This window comes from Chelonia mydas, chromosome 10, assembly GCF_015237465.2.
Source record: "Chelonia mydas isolate rCheMyd1 chromosome 10, rCheMyd1.pri.v2, whole genome shotgun sequence".
In the NCBI taxonomy this organism is placed as follows: Eukaryota; Metazoa; Chordata; order Testudines; family Cheloniidae; genus Chelonia; species Chelonia mydas.
In genome coordinates this window covers 58,504,567-58,526,720 of record NC_051250.2, presented here as the reverse complement: position 1 = coordinate 58,526,720, position 22,154 = coordinate 58,504,567, and the positions used below count along the sequence as shown (strand labels likewise).

The 22,154-nt window shown below is 38.0% G+C and overlaps 1 protein-coding gene across 13 annotated transcripts in view; it reads right to left on the bottom strand.

Moving 5' to 3' along the window:
• ZNF280D (zinc finger protein 280D) overlaps nt 1–22,154 on the bottom strand; it is an 84,497-nt gene that overhangs the window by 9,957 nt on the left and 52,386 nt on the right. For 12 of the 13 annotated variants that reach the window (XR_006284630.1, XM_043524658.1, XM_037911834.2 and 9 more), the window contains 11 exons: nt 21,901–22,058; nt 21,238–21,338; nt 20,983–21,129; nt 20,156–20,290; nt 17,875–18,122; nt 16,425–16,565; nt 14,382–14,444; nt 13,610–13,728; nt 10,862–10,898; nt 6,047–6,092; nt 2,985–3,040 (listed from right to left, as the gene is read on the bottom strand). Coding sequence is in view for 12 of the 13 variants with exons in the window: in XM_043524658.1 (XP_043380593.1) it covers nt 2,985–3,040; nt 6,047–6,092; nt 10,862–10,898; nt 13,610–13,728; nt 14,382–14,444; nt 16,425–16,565; nt 17,875–18,122; nt 20,156–20,290; nt 20,983–21,129; nt 21,238–21,338; nt 21,901–22,058 (1,251 nt within the window). In the remaining variant the exon portion in view is untranslated. Of the gene's footprint in view, nt 1–2,984; nt 3,041–3,938; nt 5,153–6,046; nt 6,093–10,861; nt 10,899–13,609; nt 13,729–14,381; nt 14,445–16,424; nt 16,566–17,874; nt 18,123–20,155; nt 20,291–20,982; nt 21,130–21,237; nt 21,339–21,900; nt 22,059–22,154 lie in introns of those variants that run through there. The other variant, XM_043524657.1, reaches the window with a different exon arrangement.

Below are 22,154 nucleotides of genomic sequence, written 5' to 3'. Positions count from 1 at the left end.
ATGGCATTTTGGGATGTATAAGTAGGGGCATTGCCAGCAGATCGAGGGACGTGATCGTTCCCCTCTATTTGACATTGGTGAGGCCTCATCTGGAGTACTGTGTCCAGTTTTGGGCCCCACACTACAAGAAGGATGTGGATAAATTGGAGAGAGTCCAGCGAAGGGCAACAAAAATGATTAGGGGTCTGGAACACATGACTTATGTGGAGAGGCTGAGGGAACTGGGATTGTTTAGTCTGCGGAAGAGAAGAATGAGGGGGGATTTGATAGCTGCTTTCAACTACCTGAGAGGTGGTTCCAGAGAGGATGGTTCTAGACTATTCTCAGTGGTAGAAGAGGACAGGACAAGGAGTAATGGTCTCAAGTTGCAGTGGGGGAGGTTTAGGTTGGATATTAGGAAAAACTTTTTCACTAGGAGGGTGGTGAAACACTGGAATGCGTTACCTAGGGAGGTGGTAGAATCTCCTTCCTTGGAAGTTTTTAAGGTCAGGCTTGACAAAGCCCTGGCTGGGATGATTTGATTGGGGATTGGTCCTGCTTTGAGCAGGGGGTTGGACTAGATGACCTCCTGAGGTCCCTTCGAACCCTGATATTCTATGATTCTATGAAAATACTGTTTGGTATTGAGAAATAAATATGAAATTTGTTGGTAAGGCTGTGACTGAAAAAGAGTAGCTTTCTGATATTTCAGGGAATGAAACACCAACACACTCCTGTGAAATATTCCTGTAAACTAACTATTTTGACAAATGGGCATGTAAAGAAACAGCTAACTGTAGATGTGAGGAAAAAAGAGGAAAAACTGCAATTTTCCAGAGAGAAGGAAGGTTTTGAGTAAATACAGTTAGCCAGCTGGCTACCTTACAATGAAAATAAGTATTCACTTCCTGGAGTTGTATGCTTGCATAACCATTCATGTCAAGATGAGAATACCAAGAACGCACTATGGTAATGAGCAAGTTGACATGTGGCCCTAAAGTAGCCAGTCTTGACAGTAAAGGAATCCAAAATCAGAGGCTGACGTAAGTTAAAGAGACACTGAGAGTATAAGACTAACAGCTTAGAGAAATTGAGTTACAGAACTCTAGAAATGTGAAGTGTTGTTGCTGTTATTGTTTTTAAATCTCTTGTAATTTTAAGGATTTGGCTCTAGCTAGAGGAGACTAGGGAATCAACTCTACATATACTTGCTTTTTGAAACATTTATGAGTTCATTTGATCTTCTCTTTGTTTTATTTAGGACATTTGGGGATTTTTCATTTTCTGGGAAGATTCCTATAGTCTGTCCCAAGGAAAGGTAAACAACCCTCTTGTTTGAGAGAAGAGATATAACAAGGGAATGGGTTTTATGGTCATGCTTGAGTTCTCACTCAAAAGCCCGACAATGGAGCCAGGAGGGATTGGCTGGATTGTGAAACATGGGAAAAGACTAGACCATTGATGAGTCTGAGAGAGCAAGGTGACTTGAGCAATGGTATCAAGGGCTGCTGATGAAACTAAAAAGGATCAATATGGAGTCCTGACCACTGCCAATTGCCAGGAGGATACTGTCAACAAACAAAACTAGTCAATGCTATGTTATATATTGGCCTAAAATCAAACAGATCAACAAAATTTGGAGGATTAAAAAAGGATAGACACCAGAGGTGCCTTGTCCCAGTTTTCAATATTTTAAAAATCTACTACCATAGTGGTGGTTTTCATCATGTTGAGATCTGTGCACTAGGAACTAGACTGAAACAATCAACTCATTTCCTCTAGGCCACTGAACTATTTTCAGACTTGAATAGCTGTGTCATTACAAAGCAGAAATTTGCAACAAATACAAATGGGGAGGCAGGGAGAAGCTAGTAAATATGATACACAGTTGTCTACTGTACCAAGATTAGAATGATTTACTACTGTCCTGGGCTGGATTTGAACCAGTGATCTAGCAAAGGAGAGACTTTGTAGTCATTGCTAAACCTGAGCCATTCAGTCCCCATTATTAAGCAAGCATTTTAAGTGAAAGTAAAATGTCAGAGTATCAGACATACCTCAGAAGTGGTCTTTGGTATGACCAGAGGAGGGAAAAGCAAGAGAGAACATTTTATGGATAGAAATGTAACTGTCAGGCTTTTGTATTAAGCTTACAGTACATACAGTCTTTAAAAAACAAGACATTACATATGTGTATGAATGTAGAATAATATAATTAAGGTAGAAATTTGTGGCATACAACTTTTAAGGACTACTTCAGGATCATGGTTTTGTAAATTAATAACTGTAATAGGCCACTTTAGGATGATAATTTTGGTGTAATAATTCACATTTTATAGAAATTGAACTTTTCCAACAACCTTTTGCCCAAAACAAAATGTACATTATTTCACAACTCATGCCAAATTTTACTGATTCACGGATTTCTATGTAACCGGTCTGAATTAAAGTTAGCAATATGTGTGTATTGCTGTATGTTACAATTAATTACCCAACAAGTTCACATATATTGCTTTACAAAAAACCTCCAAATTTTGAAGAGTATCTTTTCACAAGTGTGAAAATATGTTTTTCAGAAGCCATACCGATGTTTTTAAAAACATTTACTTAATTACAGTGCATGTTCCCCAATTTTACCCCTCTATTTTTCTCCTGAAAATACCTTTACTATTCAGATTCATTAACATAGTAAATAATCCTTCTTTTCAGTATTTCGTACGTCTTTTGGTGCAATTATTTTTTGAATGTTGACTGTATGTTTACAAATATTAAGACTTTAAAACTTGTAACAAATAACACAAATTTTGGAGCCCAATAGCCCAAGTTCCATGTCTTGTTGAGTAAATACACACCTGCTATTTAAAAATTATTTTCTACCATGAAAAAATTAACAGTATACAAATACTAGTCAAAATATTTTCTCCCAATTACCTGAGAAATAACACAGCACATGTGTTATTTTACCTACTTGAATTTCAAGAGATGCAGCTGTTCCTTATATTTACCTTTCAAAAGTTGATGTTTCTGTTTTTCCTTCAGGCAAACTAGGTCTTGAATTTTTCTGTAATAATTAATGATATTTTTTTATTTTACATCCATGACCAACTGATTATACTGCAATGCAGCAGAAAGAATTTTACACTGCTATTTCCCCAGATCCGCAAGTTAGTAGGGATCCAGTAGATAGCTTAGTACAGACACTTGCAACCAGTCTTCCAAGTTAAGAAAAAGTAGATCACATTTTAGCACGCATTTCTGTGACCCTTATTCATATAAGTAGACCCACTCACATCTCACTTGAGTAGGGTCTGCAGAACTGAGTCCCCACAGTTGTTCATTTGGAGGAAGAATATCAGGACTGAACTACAGATTTGTTGACCATCAGTGGAAACAAAAGTGAAGTTAATGCAATTTAAAGTATTACACAGCACTTCCTGGACAGTATCTATTGGAGATGTATTAGATAAGGAAGACTGACATACAAATTTGTCTCAGAAAAAACTGTAAGGCTCTGGTTGTAAGTGCTTAGTGTGGTAGCTTTATAGGAGAACAAATTGTCCACGATCATATCTTAATAGGATAAGGGATTTTTCAGCACTGGAAGGCACAATAAAAACGAGCTAATTCTTTCATGTATAAAATAACTAATTGTAAAAAAGTAAAAAAAGAGTGCTCCAATGATGGTATTTCGAAATGGCCAAAGTAGTTTAATAAAAGCATCTGCCATAATGCAGAACCGTAAGCCCATGCAAAGCCCCATTGAAGTCAATGAAGGGTCAGGGCCTAAAATGATAAAATTAGGCAATTTAATTCATAATGGTCACTGTTCAAAATTATAAATGGATTTTGAATTTAAAATGAAAAATTGTTAGTGTAATGTTCAGAAAAGTATCCTAAATTTCTATTATTTGTGTTGAGGTTTTTTTTAGTCAAATCGTTTTTTCTTTTTTGTTTTTGTATTGTATACTACTTGTATCTATATTTTGTAGTGTAACATACAGTACATATGACATATGGGGATCTGTTTACTCTGCTACAGTGAGACCAAATTCTACAGCAAACATCTTCAAATTCCATGGCAATGTTAATCTGTTCTAAATAGCCTTCATTCTGATCCCTTCACTCATATAAAAAAACAAAACAAAACCACACAATGATGGCTCATACTCACTGACCTAAAATTATTTCCAACAAAGATTATCTTCAACTATGGATTTTTCACTATGTCCTGTAGGTGACTTGGCTCCACTCTCCATGCCTCGGATCCCATGATGATGTACAGCTGGCCTGCTACAGAACCTCCTTCCCCACCCATGCCTACCTAGGAAGGGGTGAGCTTATAGATAACTTCCGCAACTCATCTCCCTATGATGTTCTCAAGGCAACCTAACTGGCCAGCCTATGCTTTTGGTTCCCCGAGATCCAGGCTGTAAATTAGACTCCAGCTCTGGTCTCTGACCCAGTTATCTAATATTATCAAACAGAGCAGAAAGCATGCACTATAACCCAGTTAACGCCTCCTGACAGGGAAAAACTAGAGAGCAAAATACAGCTGCAGTCAGATCCAGGCAGAGCAGGTATATGGAACAAAATGTCGAGCACCTGGCTGCAGCAAAATTTAAAACATTTCATGCCACTGGGGAAAAATAACCAATTCCACAGCTATAGAATCAGAATCCAAGAAGCCCTGACGAAGCTGAAGGGGCAGGTCATATTTCTGAGGGTTGCTTCAGGCTCCCTGCAAACCTCAAAGAAATGGTCTGCACTTTGTTCATTTTTTCAGTGTAATGCATCTTCTGCAATCTTCACCTGGAAGTTGAAGCTAGACAATCAGACTGGAAATAAGGTGCAAATTTTTAACAGTGAAGGTAACCACTGGAACAATTAACCAAGGGTCATGGTGGATTCTCCATCACTGGCACTTTTAAAATCTAGAATGGATGTTTTTCTAAAATATATGCTCTATGAATTAATTTGGGGAAGTTCTATGGCCTGTACTATACAGGAGGTCAGACTAGATGATCACAGAGGTCCATTCTGGCCTTGGAATCTATGAAAAAAATCATAAGGGCTAGAAATTTAATTTTTTTTTTTTAATGAAAGCAGAGGTTCTAGAGCACATTTCTGCAGGGCAATTGGGTGAATTCCACAGCAAATTCCACGCTGCTGAATCCTGGAATACATGAGGCCCCATTATACACATGTAAAATACATTCTTAATATTCTGTATCAACAATATTTAATGAAAACATACAAAGAAAAAACTGGAGAACCTTAAGAGAGGCACATTTCTGTCCCCAAACCCAGTAGATCTACTACGGTTCTGCAGGAAACAAGTGCTAATTACAAACCGGGTCTGTGCCAGATCCTAGGCCTTTCCTCCCTCCACCCACTGGCAAAGTGGGGTTTCCGTAACTGCAGATTCTCTTTTCTGAAGAGTCTCAACAAGATAGACAGGAGAACAATGTCCATTATTCCACCAAGTATGCCCATTACTCTGCAAATCCCAACCCACAGGAGAAAGTTGTGCAGGGCGTTAAGGGAATGAGAGTGGGTGGTATGAGAATCTATATGCGATAGACTCCAACTACCCTCTTCCACACAGAGCAGGGGAGATATGTGAGCAGATCTGAGAAAAGCAGTCTAGACTAGCAAAGGAATGACTGAAGTTTATTTGTTGTTGTTGTTTTTAAACAACATTTTTAGTTTTAACTATGACAAAGAGTGCAATTTTTTTTTTTAAAAGTCACTTTCTCACTTCCATTAAGTCTTTGCAGTATATATAGGGCAACTAACAATGGCTTCATTAGATTGGCATTTCAGTCCAATCAGTATTTGAATGCCAACTGGAAGTTTCTAGATATAGCAAATTTAAAGGACATTGAGTAGAGGGACATTTTAGTTATGTCATTTGAAAACAGATGACAATGCAGGACAAGGCTTGATTCTTCAAAACAAATGCATCTCCTGGACATACTAGTCTTATTATACAGCAGTATGTACATATGTATTTAAGTAGTATCTTCCCATTCGGTTAACCATTATAGACATTATAATAAAATATTACCTCAGACTTTGAAATCTCCACCAGAGAGAGAGAAGTTGCCTTTAACCTAGTGAATAATGAATTAAGATTCAGAGTTTTCATACTGTACTATTAATATTAAAAATAAAGATGAAAATAGGACAAATATTATACTTACAGTAAGAAAATACCACAGGAACTTGAAATTTATTTTTATTGTTCAAATGGATCTGAGCTGGCTTAAAATCTATTTCATATTTTAACGTCTCAAAACATTTATTGTATACACGTAGTAAGTTGTACACAAACTTGTTTCGTGTGACCCTTTCCCATTTATTTCATTGATGGAAAAAAGCAAAGTAATAATCTCACAAAACTTCAAGAAATACTGTTCTGCTAATAGTTCCTGTAAGTCTATTTGATGATAGATGATGCATCTTTCCCACAAATCAGACAACCTCTCAAACTATGACGGAATCACTGTTTTAACCAAATAAATTCCTAAGATTTATACATAAAAGTAGCTATATTTTACAAAGTTAAAACATGTTTCTCTCATACAGCTACACAATGAAATTAAACAGAAACATTCCTACAACAAAACTGTTGCATATGTCTTTCTTAAATTGTATAATTTATTGCATCCAATAGCTAAGAATAAAGGGTTTTTTTGGAATGTTGTAAAATGTTGAAATTGACCTTCAACTATCACTTAGAGGATAGTCTTCCCCAAAAATATCTTCACAAGTACAATCCATACATTAGACAGCTATAAATTATTTAAATTTATTGACTTCTAAAACCACATTAATTAAACAGCTTATCACAACATCACCCTGATTGATTTTCTGTGTTTATATGAGAAAATGCTACTGCAGAGATAGCAAGTAGTACATATGTCCGACAAAACCTTGTTAAGTCATCAGTTTTAATATAAAATCTAACCTTTCAAAGACTTTTTGTTTTAGAAATTGCTTGTGGCTATATCTTCCTTGTTGATGCTGCATTAAAGTCAATTTTAATCAGCTGACATATGGTGCTGTTTCTATCAGACCCGAGTAGTAATGTTATTAATCATGAATTAAATTATTCATGACCTCAGTGAGGCTTAATGACTGCTTCTACAATGTGCAATATAACTTGCATAAGAAACAGTAATTTAAATTTTATGAAAAACAGATAACACCAGAACTAAGCCTAACGTCATCCAGCCTAATTGCTGTTCTACTATTGACTAATCCAAGAAAAAACAAATGTTAATAAACACCATTTCAATAATCTTTAAACATTCTCTATGGACATATCATAAAACTTACGTTGATTAATAACACCACCTTGGTAGGTATTAATAATGACTTTGCTAGTGTTATGTAGACCCATTTATGATTATTTATTACATCCTGATTTATGATATAGAATGATATATATATTCAAGGGGACCAAAGATCATACTGTTTTTTGTAGCACTTAGCATTATATTAATGTAAAACTAATTAACAATGAGAAAAACAGAGTAAATCAAGTGTTAAGATTGTGTACAATAAATGACGCACTAAAACCACTCTTTTCGGTTAGGGATTTAGAATACTCTGAAGTATTTAATCGTGAGTAGGAACACCAATAAAAAATGAAGTGGCATCCACTTAGGAAGGAACAATCAGTTGCACACATAAAAAATGGGAAGTGACTGCCTAGAAAGGAGTACTACAGAAAGGGATCTGGAGGTTAAAGTGGATCACAAGCTAAATACCAGTCAACAGTGTAAAGAAAAAGAAACTTGCAAAAAAGAAACATCATTCTAGGATGTATTAGCAGGAGTGTTGTAAGCAAGACACGAGAAGTAATTCTTCCGCTCTACTTCACACTGATTAGGTCTCAACTGGAAGATTGTGTCCAGTTCTGCATACCACATTTCAGGAAAGATGTGGACAAATTGGAGAAAGTCCAGAGAAGAGCAACAAAAATGATTAAAGGTCTAGAAAACTTAACCTATGAGGGAAGATTGAAAAAGCTGGGTTTGTTTAATCTGGAGAAGAGAAGATAAGAGGGGACATGATAACAGTTTTCAAGTACATAAAAGGCTGTCACAAGGACGAGGGAGATCAATTGTTCTTGTTAATCTCTGAAGATAGGACAAGAAGCAATGGGCTTAAATTGCAGCAAAAACGCTTTGGGATGGATATTAGGAAAAACTTCCTGTCAGGGTAGTTAAACACTGGAATAAATTGCCTAAGGAGATTATAGAATCTCCATCACTGGAGATTTTTAAGAGCAGGTTAGACAAACACCTGTCAAGGATGGTCTAGATTAGTGGTTCTCAAAGCCGGTCTGCCGCTTGTTTAGGGAAAGCCGCCGGCAGGCCGGACCGGTTTATTTACCTGCCGCGTCCGCAGGTTCGGCCGATCGCGGCTCCCACTGGCCGCGGTTTGCCGCACCAGGCTAATGGGGGCTGCAGAAAGGGCGGCCAGCACGCCACTTGGCCCACGCCACTTCCCGCAGCCCTCATTGGCCTGGAGTGGCAAACCGCGGCCACTGGGAGCCACGATCGGCCAAACCTGCGGACGCGGCCAGTAAACAAACCGGTCCAGCCTGCCGGGGGCTTTCCCTGTACAAGCGGCGGACCGGATTTGAGAACCACTTGTCTAGCTAATACTTAGTCCTGCCATGAGTGGAGGGGACTGGACAAGATGAACTCTTGAGGTCCCTTCCAGTCTGATGATTCTATAATATTAAAGATTTCATCCATGAACACTAAACAAGAAACCTAAAGAAAATACTACTATGTGATGTTTCCAATAATTTGAAGAAATGTAGTATCAATCTTAAATCTTTTAGGGCCAAATTCACAAGTATGTTCTGACAGCTTTAAGCCATTCTCCTGAAAAACTCATGAAGAAGTGTTCTCTTCAAAATGGTGACTACCTCACTGTTCCCAACTGAAGAGAAGCCCAGCTCCCCCACTAGGAATATGGCAGTTTCCTGTGCTGTCAAGAGGTAAATAGGAGCACTGCGAGGAGCAACTCAGTGCAGATACAGGCCTATAGCCCGAGTCACACTGAGAACAACAGGAGATGATGGCTAGTTTGAGAGATAACTGTTCTTTGTGGCCTTCTCTTAAGATTAACAGTGGTTGAAGAATAAAAAAGAAACTTTCAGTTATACCCAGCAGCAAAAATGGCCACTAATTCTAAAAAGAAAAAATTCTTCAAATGAAGCCTAGTCATAAGATTCTACTGAGTTTTAACTATATGGGAAATTTGAAGAGTCTGTGTTATTTGTTATTAAGATCATCAGGCATTACAAAAACAGTTTTGCCACAGGATGCAAAATTTCTTAAAAGGTCCCATTTTAAAATTAATTTAACTCAAACTAATCAACAGATTTATTTATAAATCCTCAGAACTTTCTTTACTCAAGAAGTAGTAATAATTTGGGTGAGGGTGTGCTGTAATTTTCATACATAACAAAAAGAGTAATCCCTTCTTTCAGTGCAAAACTTAACTTAATCTTAACTGTAGTATCTCTACACATACTACAGATATTGAAATACACTTCTCTCATTGCAAAAAGTACACACACACACACACAGGAAATATATGCTATAACTGAATTTTAGTTTTATTTTGTATTTGAAAACCTATAAAAAAATCTATTTATTGTGATTATTTCTAGAAACAGGGAATGAGTATCATACCCTAGCAGAGCATGGGAATTTAAAAAAAAAAAAAAAAAATACAAATGTAGACAGCCTCTTGTATACCAAATTACACTCAAACAAAGCCAGCCACTTTGATCACAAAAGTGTCACGTCTCACACACACTGGTTCTGCAGACTAGTGTCTACACTACTCAGGGTGTCCAGCTATTGGCCAGCTTCCAGAAGGTTGGCGTGCATATTAGTAGTATTATAGGAGCTTTAGTGATGGCGCTGTTAAACAATAATAGAACAACAGAACAATAAAAGAATACCATGTAAGTTCATGTAAGTTCAACTTTCATGATAAAGAGATTGCACTACAGTACTTGTATGAGGTGAATTGAAAAATACTATTTCTTTTTGTTTACAGTGCAAATATTTGTAATAAAAAATAATATAAAGTGAGCACTGTACACTTTCTATTCTGGGTTGTAATAGAAATCAATATATTTGAAAATGTAGAAAAACATCCAAAAATATTTAATACATTTCAATTGGTATTCTATTGTTTAACAGTGCGATTAATCATGATTAATTTTTTTAATCGAGATTAGTTTTTTGAGTTAATCACGTGCGTTAACTGCGATTAATCGACAGCCCTAAAAAAGGTAAATTTTTTTCTTTGCACATCATCTAAGAAAACTAGTGACAAAAGCACACACCTTTATCATATAAATTACCTCGGATTCATTCTAAATGTCATAACTAAATCCTCATTTGTTTAGTTCAGATAAAACCAAATCTTCACTGTAACCCAACAAAGAACATTAAAGATTCATTAAACAGTGTTAATATTAGAAATGGGTTGAAGCAGTGTTCAGATTCAGATTAGTTTAGGCTTCAGTTCAGGATGGATCAGTGCCAAAATCTCTCAGATAATCTAACAATTTTTGCAAAATTGGACAAAAATCTTGAAAGTAGTATTCATTAGAGATTTTGTCTAAGGCCAAACCATACCTGGATAATAGGTCCTCTCCAGTTAGGATACAATCCAGAACTAAAACTATGAAGACAAGCAGAGAGCTAAGAATATTTATCCACGCGCCTCAAATACGATGAAATTCGAAGGAGCTCATATTCATAGTGCAACTTTTGACCATATCTAATTAATACAAATTAAGTTAACTACATTTTAGATGTTAACAAATATAAAAACTTACTCAGAAATGTGTTCAGCAGCTGGGCAACCTAGGGAAACTGGAATTAAAAATAAAGGATTAATTCTGTATTAAAAAATACACCTTGAAATATCATCATTAAAGATCATCCATTTCATCCTTACCCATAACAATTTTACTTTCAACAACACCACTTTGCCAAGCCATGGGTACTAGGGTAGCTCCCCAATATTACAACCTCTTCATGAGCCATCTTGAAGAAGAATTTCTGGACAAATGTACCACAAAACCAGTGATATACAGGACTTGAAATATATCAATGATATTTCATCCTCTGGACAGATGACCTAAACTCCCTCACTGATTTCCACCACCCATCCATTAAACTCTAAAACACTTCCACACTAGCATCAACATCCTGGACACCATGATCAGCTTCAACATTGGAACCCTACAGACAATTTATAAAAAAAACCAAACCTGGATCACCCACACCTACTTTCATAGATCTAGTAACCACCTCAAACACACCAAGATATCGGTTATTGACAGCCAGGCACTCAAATACCACAGAATAGGATAGAAAAAAGTCTGGGACATACACCTTAACACACTTAAAAACAGCTTCACCAAACAAGGACACTCCACCAGAGAATGGGCCATCCAAATACCCAAAGAGAACCTGCTTCAATACAGAAATAACCCATCCCCCCCTGCTCGACTGCACACCCCTAGTTGTCACCTACCACCCTCACTGGAGCTCATTATGGGGTATCATCAAACAATTTCAACCCGTACTAGATGGGGACGACATTCTGGAAGAAATCTTCCCAAATTCCCTCATCTGACCTTTAAACAATGCCCCCAACCTCTCCAAGCTCATTGTCAGAAGCAAGCTCCCCAGAGACCAGGACATACTAATTCCAAGCAGCACCAGACCCTGCCAGAACACCACCACAAAATCTGTAAACATATCCCCATTGCTAAGATGATCAACACCTCCCACAACACACCTTTCCAGATCAATGGGTCCTACACATGTCGTACCTCATCCAGGGCACAAAATGCCCAACAATAGCTACCTGGGTGAAAGCAGACAATCACTACATTCTCGAGTGAACTCACACAGAAAAACGTAAGACAAAAACACCGTTTCACTTGTGAGTAAACACTTTTCACAAAATAATCTCTCTATAGCTGACCTCAGCCCTCATCCACAAAGTACTCCTCGGGGAATTCTGCACCACTGCACATGCTCAGAATTTATGTCCCCTGCAGATTTCTTTGCTTCCCCACAGAAAAATGACTTTCTGACAGGGAAGCAAAGGGAAGCTACAAGAGCAGTCATGCGACTCTCCCCAGCAGTATGTTTTGGGGGCTCAGGGCAGCCAGCAGAGAGGTAAATCACAGCGGGGCAAGAGGCGGGACTGGGGAAGACCTGGCTAGTGGCTCCTACCATGCACCAGGCTCTGCTGCTAGTCCCGGCTGGGCTGGGGAGGACAGGACTTCCTCTTCCCTTGCACAGCATCCATGGCCGGGTCAGACCCATCCCCAGATTTCTCTCCCAGCTGAAGGAAGCTCTGCAAACTCTCCTCTCCATCCCCCATCACTCCTCAGCTGCAGGGGGAGAGATCCCTGAAGAGGGAGCTGCTCCCCCATCCGCCCAACCCCTGTGCATCCAGATCCCCTCATACTCAGACCCTCCCGCCGAGCCTCAACTCCCCCCGCCTGATGAGTCCCACTCCCCCTGCACCTGGACCACCCCACCTAGCCCCAACTGGACCCCTCACACCCAGACCCCGCCCCCTCCACTGAGCCCAACCACCTTCACCTGGACACCCTGCAAAGTCCCATTATCGTTGCATCCAGAACCCCCCAACAAGCCCCTGTGCATCCAGATCCCCCCTGCACCTAGATCCTCCACTGACCCGCCCGCACCCAGATTGCCCCACACAGAACCCTTTCGTTCCACACCTGGATCCTCCCCACACTTGGATCCTGCTTTGCTGAGTCTGCCCGCCCACACCTGGTGCACCTAGCACAGAGGGCAGGGCCACAGGGTGTTTGTGGGGCACGTCTGGTCCTTGCACTGTGTCAGGGTTGGGTGCAGCCTCACTGCTGAGTCTGTGTCCCTTGGGGAGCTGCACTGTGATCTCCCACCTCTGTGCAGCCAGTGGCCTGTGCTCCCCAATACCATGCTTGACCCTCCACATTTATTTGAAAAATAAAATGTGCAGAATTTTTAAATATTGTGTGCAGAATTTTTATTTTTTTGGCACAGAATGCACTCAGGAGTAACAAAGGAAACCTGCACAACAGGCTTCAAAAGATGAGCCTTGGAGCTTAAATTCATAACTTTGCTAAACATTAAAAATCATGGACTGAAGAAAGGCATTGGCTTTATTGCTTATTACAACAATCTATAACCCATTAACCACACCCCCATTTCCCTCCATTACTGGAAAGGTGTTAATGGACCACTTCACCTTGAACAATACATATTTCAAGGGAGTAACTACTTACGCTAAACAATCTGTTCCACCTTGTATTTAGCTGTGACACTCTGAATACATTTCAAAGACCTGAAGAAGAGTTATGTGTAAGCTTGAATGCTTGTCATTGTCACCAACAGAAGCTGGTCCAATACAAGATATAATTTCACCCAATTTATGAAAGATTAGCACTCATTTTGGGATGTAACTGCACAAGAACCACCAATAATGTGGTAGATTAAAATATTATATTATTCATATTCAATATATAAAGATAAAATATACTACATGTACTTACCATTCTCTATAATAACTTGACAAGTATGAGTATGTCTTTCACTCAAATGTGTGGCCATCTTATCTAAGCCAGAAACATCAGTTAGGAAATCACAATTAAGACACACGACAGTAACACCCCTAAAAAGGAGAAGAAAAAAAAAAGGGGGGGGGGGTAAAAAGAGTGAGTAGTACAAGGCTATGAAAGATTTTCTTCTACTTTTGGCATATAAAGTTTGAGACTACGTGCAGATCCCATGAAAATACAATGTACATGTATGTAACGTTTATGTAAATCAACATCATCTTTCTGTGCACTTAAGTATTTATTATTTGCATTAAGGTAGTATGTAGGACCCCTAGTCATATACCAGGACCCCACTGTGCTAAGCACTGTACAAACATAATAAAAAGAAAGTGCCATTATTAGCACTTTTATTTGAGTATTCCAAACATTATAGATAGCAGGTGCGTGAGAGGACGTTCTTCTCTTGAAAATTTGGCAGGGATGGGGAATAAGGGTGGAAGAGACATGTAGACAGTTGCTTTATTTATCTGCAGCTACATTAAACATTATTAGTTCTCCCACAAGAAGCTTCACTTCCCCTGCATAAACATTTTCACTTCCATGCTACTTCCAACTTGTGGCAACCCACAAGATCAAGAGTTCCAAAGTTTGAACCTCAAATACAGGTCTTATATCTAATATTAACTAAGCGACTAGACAGGTATAAGAGTGTATATTAAAGAGAGAATGAAACAAAGAATAATTTGCAACTGAAAATAAGAGTTACCTTAGTTCTTCTGAATGCTTCTTATAGATCCAAAATCTTTTACTTGGACGAGCACTATGAAAGCTACAGAGAAGAAAATATAATTTTAGCTATTTTTCTATATAGAGGGCAGGTCTTTTTGAGTATAGTATTCCACATAACTACACCGTAAATGGTACTGCAAGTTGCCTGTTGTCAGACATGAAAATAAAGGACTTTTATTGTCTGTCCATGTACTGTTCTAAAGTAGTAAATATGGTACATAAAGAGTTCACAGGTTCATGCATCTCACTTGCTGTTCAAAATACTGAAATACTACACCAACATCTTTAAAACATCACTAGTTGTTATATATTTTCAGGATTAGACTACCAGTTAAATAAGTATGTCTTTATCCTTTACAAGGTATCCGTTTAGAAAACTTTTAAGTACTTTCTGAGGAATGTGGTTTTTGGACAAAAACATTTCAGTCATGATTAGCTGAAGTACTCTGAAGTTTAATTTTCAAGATACAATCACTATCATAATATGGCAATAGCATAGCGTTGTCTTTGAATAAGTAGTTTGAATTTTTGTGTTTGCACATAAACAAGTAGTAAGTCATTTGTAAAAATAGATAAAACAGACTAAGAATATATTCTGAACTTCTAAAGGTTTAACTATTATCTTCATGTTTTACAGTAATTAAAATAAGCTATATATTTGTTATCAGTATCAGTATTCCAGTTTGCTCTGGCTCCGCTATGGTTTGGAAACAAGGCATCATTTATGGACTATACTCAATAGGCTTAAACAACAGCTTAATAAATGTGCATATGAGATCTCTCTTAATATATAAGAGAGACTAAAGCCACAAGATAGCTATACAGCTGCTGGCCACTAGCACAGAAGGTTCTCCTATTAACTAACTAGAAACCAGCGAGTTTGTAATATGATATATCACTTCATCCAGAAACTCAAATGGACACTGACACCACTACATGTCTGTGTGTGTAAATGGGCATGTCTACATATATACACGCAAAATGCTGAAACATTAAGATTGCAAAGTCAAGCACTCAGTTAGAAAATGCCAGAATTTAAGGTTGCCTAGTCAACCATAACTCATTCCCATTGTGTGTATGCATTATATAGTCCTTAATTATATGATCACATTTTTTCCACAGTACCCCTGCCTCATTCAGTGCACAGAATGAGCAGTGCTCATTTAATGAGCAGCTATTCAACATTTTGATTTACCCTCATTGTGTGTGAGGCCCCATACCTTATTTACTGCATCACTATTCAAACACTGCACTAAATACAGAACTATTAATTTTCTCATGGGCTTTTCTATCACGATCATCACTGTAGTATCTGACTATTTCACAAACATCAATGAATTTAGCTTCACATTACCCCTGTGAGATAAGGCAGTATTATTTTACAGATGCAGAACTGAGGCACAGAGAGAATAGGGTCAAAAAAGTAGCCACTAATTTTGGGTGGCCAATTTTAGACACCAAGGGCCTGATTTTTCAGAGAACATCTCATTATATAGCACTGCATACGTTTAAAGCACAGATCCCATAGACTTCAGTTGTAGCTGTCACTGAACTGCACTTCTTCATTCAAACACTAGGGTCTCAAGGTGGGTGGCTAGAAAATGAGGAACAAATGATTACTGACCACCTGTGAAAAATTTGGTTTAAGTTACTTGCCCAACCCCACATAAGAATTCTGTGGCAGAGGCAGGGATAGAACCCAGTTCTGCAGGGTGTCATTTCACTGCCTCAGCCACAAGACCATTTTTTCTCTTCCTGCAATACCATGCCTCACTCTATACACAGGATCCTTATAGTCTGAGTTTTTTTTTTTTTTAATAGCAAGTACCAGTGCAGTGGATTTAGCCACACATCTGTCATTAACATTGCTTTGAAAATCTAAGTCTATAGTTTTCCTCAGTCCTATGAAACAAATACAAGATACAGCTCACAGGAAGAGTTAACATAATTTTATATAGGTTTAAGAAAAATATTTTAAAATAACCATGACTATAATTATAAAAATTTGAAGAGTTCTCACCTCATCATGTGATTCACATAGGCTTTGCTACAGCTAGTATTGTATCTGCATAAGCTGCAATGGACATATGCTGGAAAGTGACTTGCAAAATCTTTTATTTCTGAGTAACATTCAATGCATTTATGAACTCCCAAACGATACCTAATAGTAATACAAATGAACCAAATACTGTTAGTGTTAATATATTAAGGGGACATACTTAATATACTTAAAAGGTCTTATTTTAAAGCCCCAACACCATTGCTTTGACAAGTAAAAAGAGAGTCTTTTTAACAATGTATTGACTAACATGATTTTAAACATCACTTAGTACCTACTGTAGACAGTTTAACACCTTTTAAAAATGTTAGCTGATCATGGTAGAGCCTATATACTAAGTACTGTTTAAATTCGTATTAGCGCATACTTCTTAAAAAAACACTCAAGAACATTTCCCCCCCTCTAATTACAGTGCGTCATTAATGATCTTAAAACTTACTCAATGGTTATCTGCAAAGGACTTTTAAATAAGTTATTTGCCTGCTTTTTGCTTCTCTACGCTGTGTGGAAAAGGACTGGGGATCTCTTCTCAGATACCTTCCCATCCCATCCACCCTCAAAATACCCCACAAACTTTACAGAAAAATTAAATGAAGAAAGTTAAGTCTGATCCTCCATAATTTTGTTGGAGGCCCAGTTGGATGTCCTGAAGCATATTTATTGTGAGGTTTAGTACCTCAATTGAAGAAGCAGGATTGTTAATCTTTAGCAAAGGCATTCTGTATCCAAAATGTTATTCACTGAAGTTAAATAGCTATTAAAAAAAAGTTTTATACAATCAAACTAAAGATTCTTTCTCTTCTCAATAGCTTAGCTTTCAATCTCTTGACTCTTCTGGAACAATTTCATTACATCTCCAGTCACCAGAGTGCCTTCTAGGACAGACAAGACCTGAATTCCTAATTTTAAAAATAAACAGGAAAAACAAACAAACAAAACCTTAAAAACCCTACAAACAAAATGATTTCTTTTTAACCTCATAAAGAAGCTAAAAGGAACACAAGCACAGCTGTATTTCCCTTTGCAGGTCATCTTTAGCAGACTCTGCCTGGAGACTCAATATTTCAACAAAATATGATTTTGTACAGTGACCCAGTGAAAAGTCTCAATTTTGTAGGAAATTAGTACTTTCCACATCATCTGTCCTGCTCTTCCATTGCCAGGAAGTCTGTTGTTAACAAAACAACAAATCACATGGGGAAGAATAAAGATAAAAATAATATCAAGATATTGGTATGCAAATATCAAGATACTAGCGTCTTTCTTATGAACCTGCTCTCCCTGCCAAACTCAACCACGTCACAAATCCCCTGTGTTCCAAAAAGCTTTATCTTCATGAACTGATCTTTGCCTACTTTTTGTAAATATGTTCAAAATATACTTTAGAACAGTATTAACTGAAAGATTTTACCTTAGATTATGCAATGCTGTATTGGCAACTTTTTTTTTTTTTTTGCTGCTGCTGCTGCTAGTAAATGTGTTTTGCTTCTTCTGTATAGTTGATGATTTTAATTTTGATTTATTTGTATTAGATTTGTTGTGATTTTTAGTGTTGGTATTTTTAGTTTTGGGAGATAACTGAAATGTGGAGGTGCTTGTGCTAAAAGATGTGGCAGACGTTCCAGATTGAAGAGGTCCAACAGAAGCTCGAATAGTAACCTAGGAACATGAAATAATATGGGCACTTTATTTTTATAACACTGTAAAAATTAATGATACTAATTAGAGTTATATTTAAAAATTTTTGAAACTCCTGTTTCTATAACTCAGGCAAGTCTTTCATTTGCCTTGTATATTTTGGTCATATCCCTGTAGTATAAAACCAATAGAGCAGTTTACTGTCAGGAAAATTTTGCTTCACATGGAACACAAATATAAAGAATCCTATTCAATAAGACACGTTGAAAAATATGACTTACAACTGACACAGAACAGAAGCTATACCCCAAATAGTTTACCGATTTTCAGCAAAAAAAGGGGGCATCCAATAAGTAACAGAGCAGAAAATTCTAAAGTACGCAAGCAGAACATCTACTACTTAGTCTTAAACCCATGAAATCTTTGGATAATTGAGTGTGTTATCACAGAAGACTGAAGTCTGACCTGAGAGTTTACTGGAAAAAAAAAAGTACTTCATAATTTGCAAAGCAGTTGCCACAATTACGAGTTCTCCTACAGGGATTGAAATGACAGTGTGGTCCAGCTGGTCAGCTTCCAACAGACCAGCTACTTCACAGACCTGCCAAGTCCATAGGTTTTCCTCATAGGACTATGGATCTCAAACCCTCTTAGAAGTCTGTAGGAAAAAACACTAGTTTACAGGGAAATCTTGTGCTGATTGGCTACTTGTCACTCATTCTATTTTTTCCTGTGAGGAAGGGCAACCAGGTGACGTGATGATCCACATGCTGATGAACAGCAAGGTTCCCTCAGCACAGACAGCAAGAAGAGCTCTCCTCATCTCCCTTCAAACATGGGTCTGGAAAACTCTTAGGGCATGGCTACACTTGCAGACGTAGAGTGCATTGAGTAAAATCAGCCTTTGTAGAGCACAGTAGGGAAAGCACTGCAGTCTGTCCACACTGCCCGCTTCCAGCGCATTGGCAGGACCTCATTTGCGGCACTTGCAGCAGCATTCGGCATGGTGCATTATGGGCAGCTATCCCAGCATGCAAATGACTGCAACAAGCTTTTCAAATGGGGGGAGGGGTGGTGTGTGACAGGGAACGTGTTGTGTGTATGTGGGGAGAGAGTGAGTGGTTTTGGGGGGGCTGAGAGCATGTCAGCAGCAGACTCTCCTCCCCTCCCCGCCCCTCTCTCACACACACACAGCATTCCACACTAATGGTTGCTTTGTCTCAGAGCAGATAAGCATGTTGGCTGTCAGAAACGGAGTTTCAAAGTGCATATCCGCATTCCTACAGTGATTCAAAAACAATGACAAGAGTGGCCACTTGACTTAAGGAGATTATGGGATGTTTCCGGAGGCTGATCAGAGCACAGTAATGCAACACCTCGTCCACACTGGCGCCGCGGTGCTCCAGCGGGGGCACAGCAAACATTATTCTACTAGCCGAGGTGGAGTATCAGCAGCGCTGTAGCAGCGGAGTCAGAGCGCTCTATGTACCTTGCCAGTGTGGACAGGTAGTGAGCTCGTGTGCCTGGGCCTCCTTAATTGCGCTGTAACTCGCAAGTGTAGCCAAGCCCTTCTCGATCTCAGTGCTCAGGTGAAAGTGCTAACTAAGGAGCAGCAACTTTTGCCCCCTTGCTGGCTGCTGCTCTTCCCCAGCATGGCCCCGTACGTTGAGAAAGTGTCAGATATTCTCAACCACTGATCACACCCTCTCTTTAGCCAATATGCTAAAGCCGTCGCTTTTCTCCAAGAAACTGAGGGGGGAAGAGAAGGGAAAAAACAGGGAGTGCAGCTATTATCAACTGTGTGTATTGGGGTGCACACACATGTACGGGGGAAGTACAGTCTTGTATAAATTATGAAGACGGGAGGCAGAATGAAATAATCTGCTTTGAGGGATGGTATAAAACTGAATGCTTTGAGCAGGGAAGATTCCCTCCTTTCCCAACTCCTCAGTATCTCCCACCTAAAACCCAGTCCTCCTCTCTAAGAAGGCTCTCTCCATTTCTCTGGCCAGGTAACTTTCTTTTTTTCTCTTTTATATGAAGAAAGAACTTACTTTAGTTCCAGGAGGCAATCCCTCTAATTGCTTAGGTTTCCTGAACGTCCGGTGATGCTGAGTCTTGTGATCCATTTTTTCTTTGCATGTCAAAAATTGCAATCTGCACTTAGTACAACGGTATATTCCTTTTTTCTTTTAAAAATGGAAGACAATTTACAATAAGCAGGAATCTTCTGATGAACTGAAACTGCCATTCTAGCATGTCTCAAGCAATAATGACCTAAATCTTATTTTAACAAGTCACTCTTAATAATCCTAAAACCAATAATACTGTATAACAAACAATAAAATGAACATGTGTACAGTGCTTTAAAATGCAAAACAATACATAAGCACAATGTATCAGTACCATCTAGGTTACCAATTAATGAAATTACAAAGAAAAGATAACTATAATCCTCCATCTGGTTTCACAAGATCAAGTGTTTTGTCACTGATTTCAAGAGGATGTCAGTATGACATATCTAAGCAACAAAATGACACGTGTATTCTTTCATAGAATGTGCAGAGGTTTTTTAATATTATTGCTAACGCAAGTTACACAAAACTCCTAATACATCAATATACTGGGGAGATCTACCAATGGAATCCAATAGTTCACTTAAAAGAATTCAAAAGAAATGGTCCAAAGCTTTATACAATAAATATTTTTCTTTATTAGTATATTTATGTTCAGTATTTTAAAACATAACTCTTCTCAATGGTCACACAACCAATAAGCTATTTTTATGGGGGAAGATGTACATTAGCATATTACTAAGTTCAGTTTTGCTTTTTGGTCACATTTCTATATCATGAAGAGGCAAAAATTAACAGCTACTTACCTGATGCCTCATATAATGATGCATGTATGGTGCTCCAATTTTAATAACTTTGAGGCAAAATGGACAAAGCAAATGTTTTGTGTTTTCATGTACAGTTCTAAAATGGGTTTCTACATCTGAAAAAGCTGATGATCTGTAATTGCACACCTAGAAATAAAAGTGTAATTTAACCTCATGAGATCTTATGTTGACTTCTTTGCTGAAATTTTCTTAAGAAAAAAAATAGGTGTTTTAATACTGAATATTCTGATGTACCTGGCACACATATGGCATTTCACCTGGTTTATGATTGTCCTTCATATGTTGCAAAAGAACTTGCTCTGTTTCAAAGGATAATTCACAGATTTTACAAATAGCTGAAAAAGAATAGAAAATAGTCAAAAATGTATTAATTGGAGTTTAGGGGGAAAAAATACCGTATTGTGCATGTGTAAACTTCTATGTGTATGTATATACGTACATACATATAGATAGATATAGATATAGATATATATACACACACACACACACTGAAATTTATACATATAGAAGTATTAAATATAAAGACGAGACAAACTGCAGATTTATTTTGCTTCTGAAACTTGCTTCAAGAGTCTGCAGTCTGGATTTCCTGGTGTGATGCAAGAAATACAAGAAATCTGGCAATGGAGAGCCCAATCCTATTAATTTTTGTTGTTTTTAAACCCAGACTGAAACACTAATCTTTCAAACAACTAATCTGAACAAAAGCTGGTAACTAAACATGGTAACTAAAAGCGGATAAACTGGCTGATCAACTACTCTCTAACCTCAGTACTTATTCTCCCCTTTAAAAACAAAAAAACAATGGTTTCCTGCATCTTTATTTGCAAGTTACAAATCAGCAAATAGCTAAAATTTTAAGAACACAATGATTAAACACAAAGAGAACAAACTTACTAGATGACTCATAAGGGGTGTGTGTACTTTCAATGTGGCACTGCAGCTGGAAAGGTGTGGGAAACTGACGATAACAGTGCTGGCAGGTGGTGTGGCTTTCCCAACTTTCACTGCTCTGCTTCTCGAGCTCTAAGTGGTGTTTCATGTGGTTCATAAACCTATTAAAGATAGTGAACAGGTGCACAAGCTAAGTTTAAACAAAAGACATACTTGACAAATTTGACATGAAGTATGTAAAGTGGAAAACACTGTTG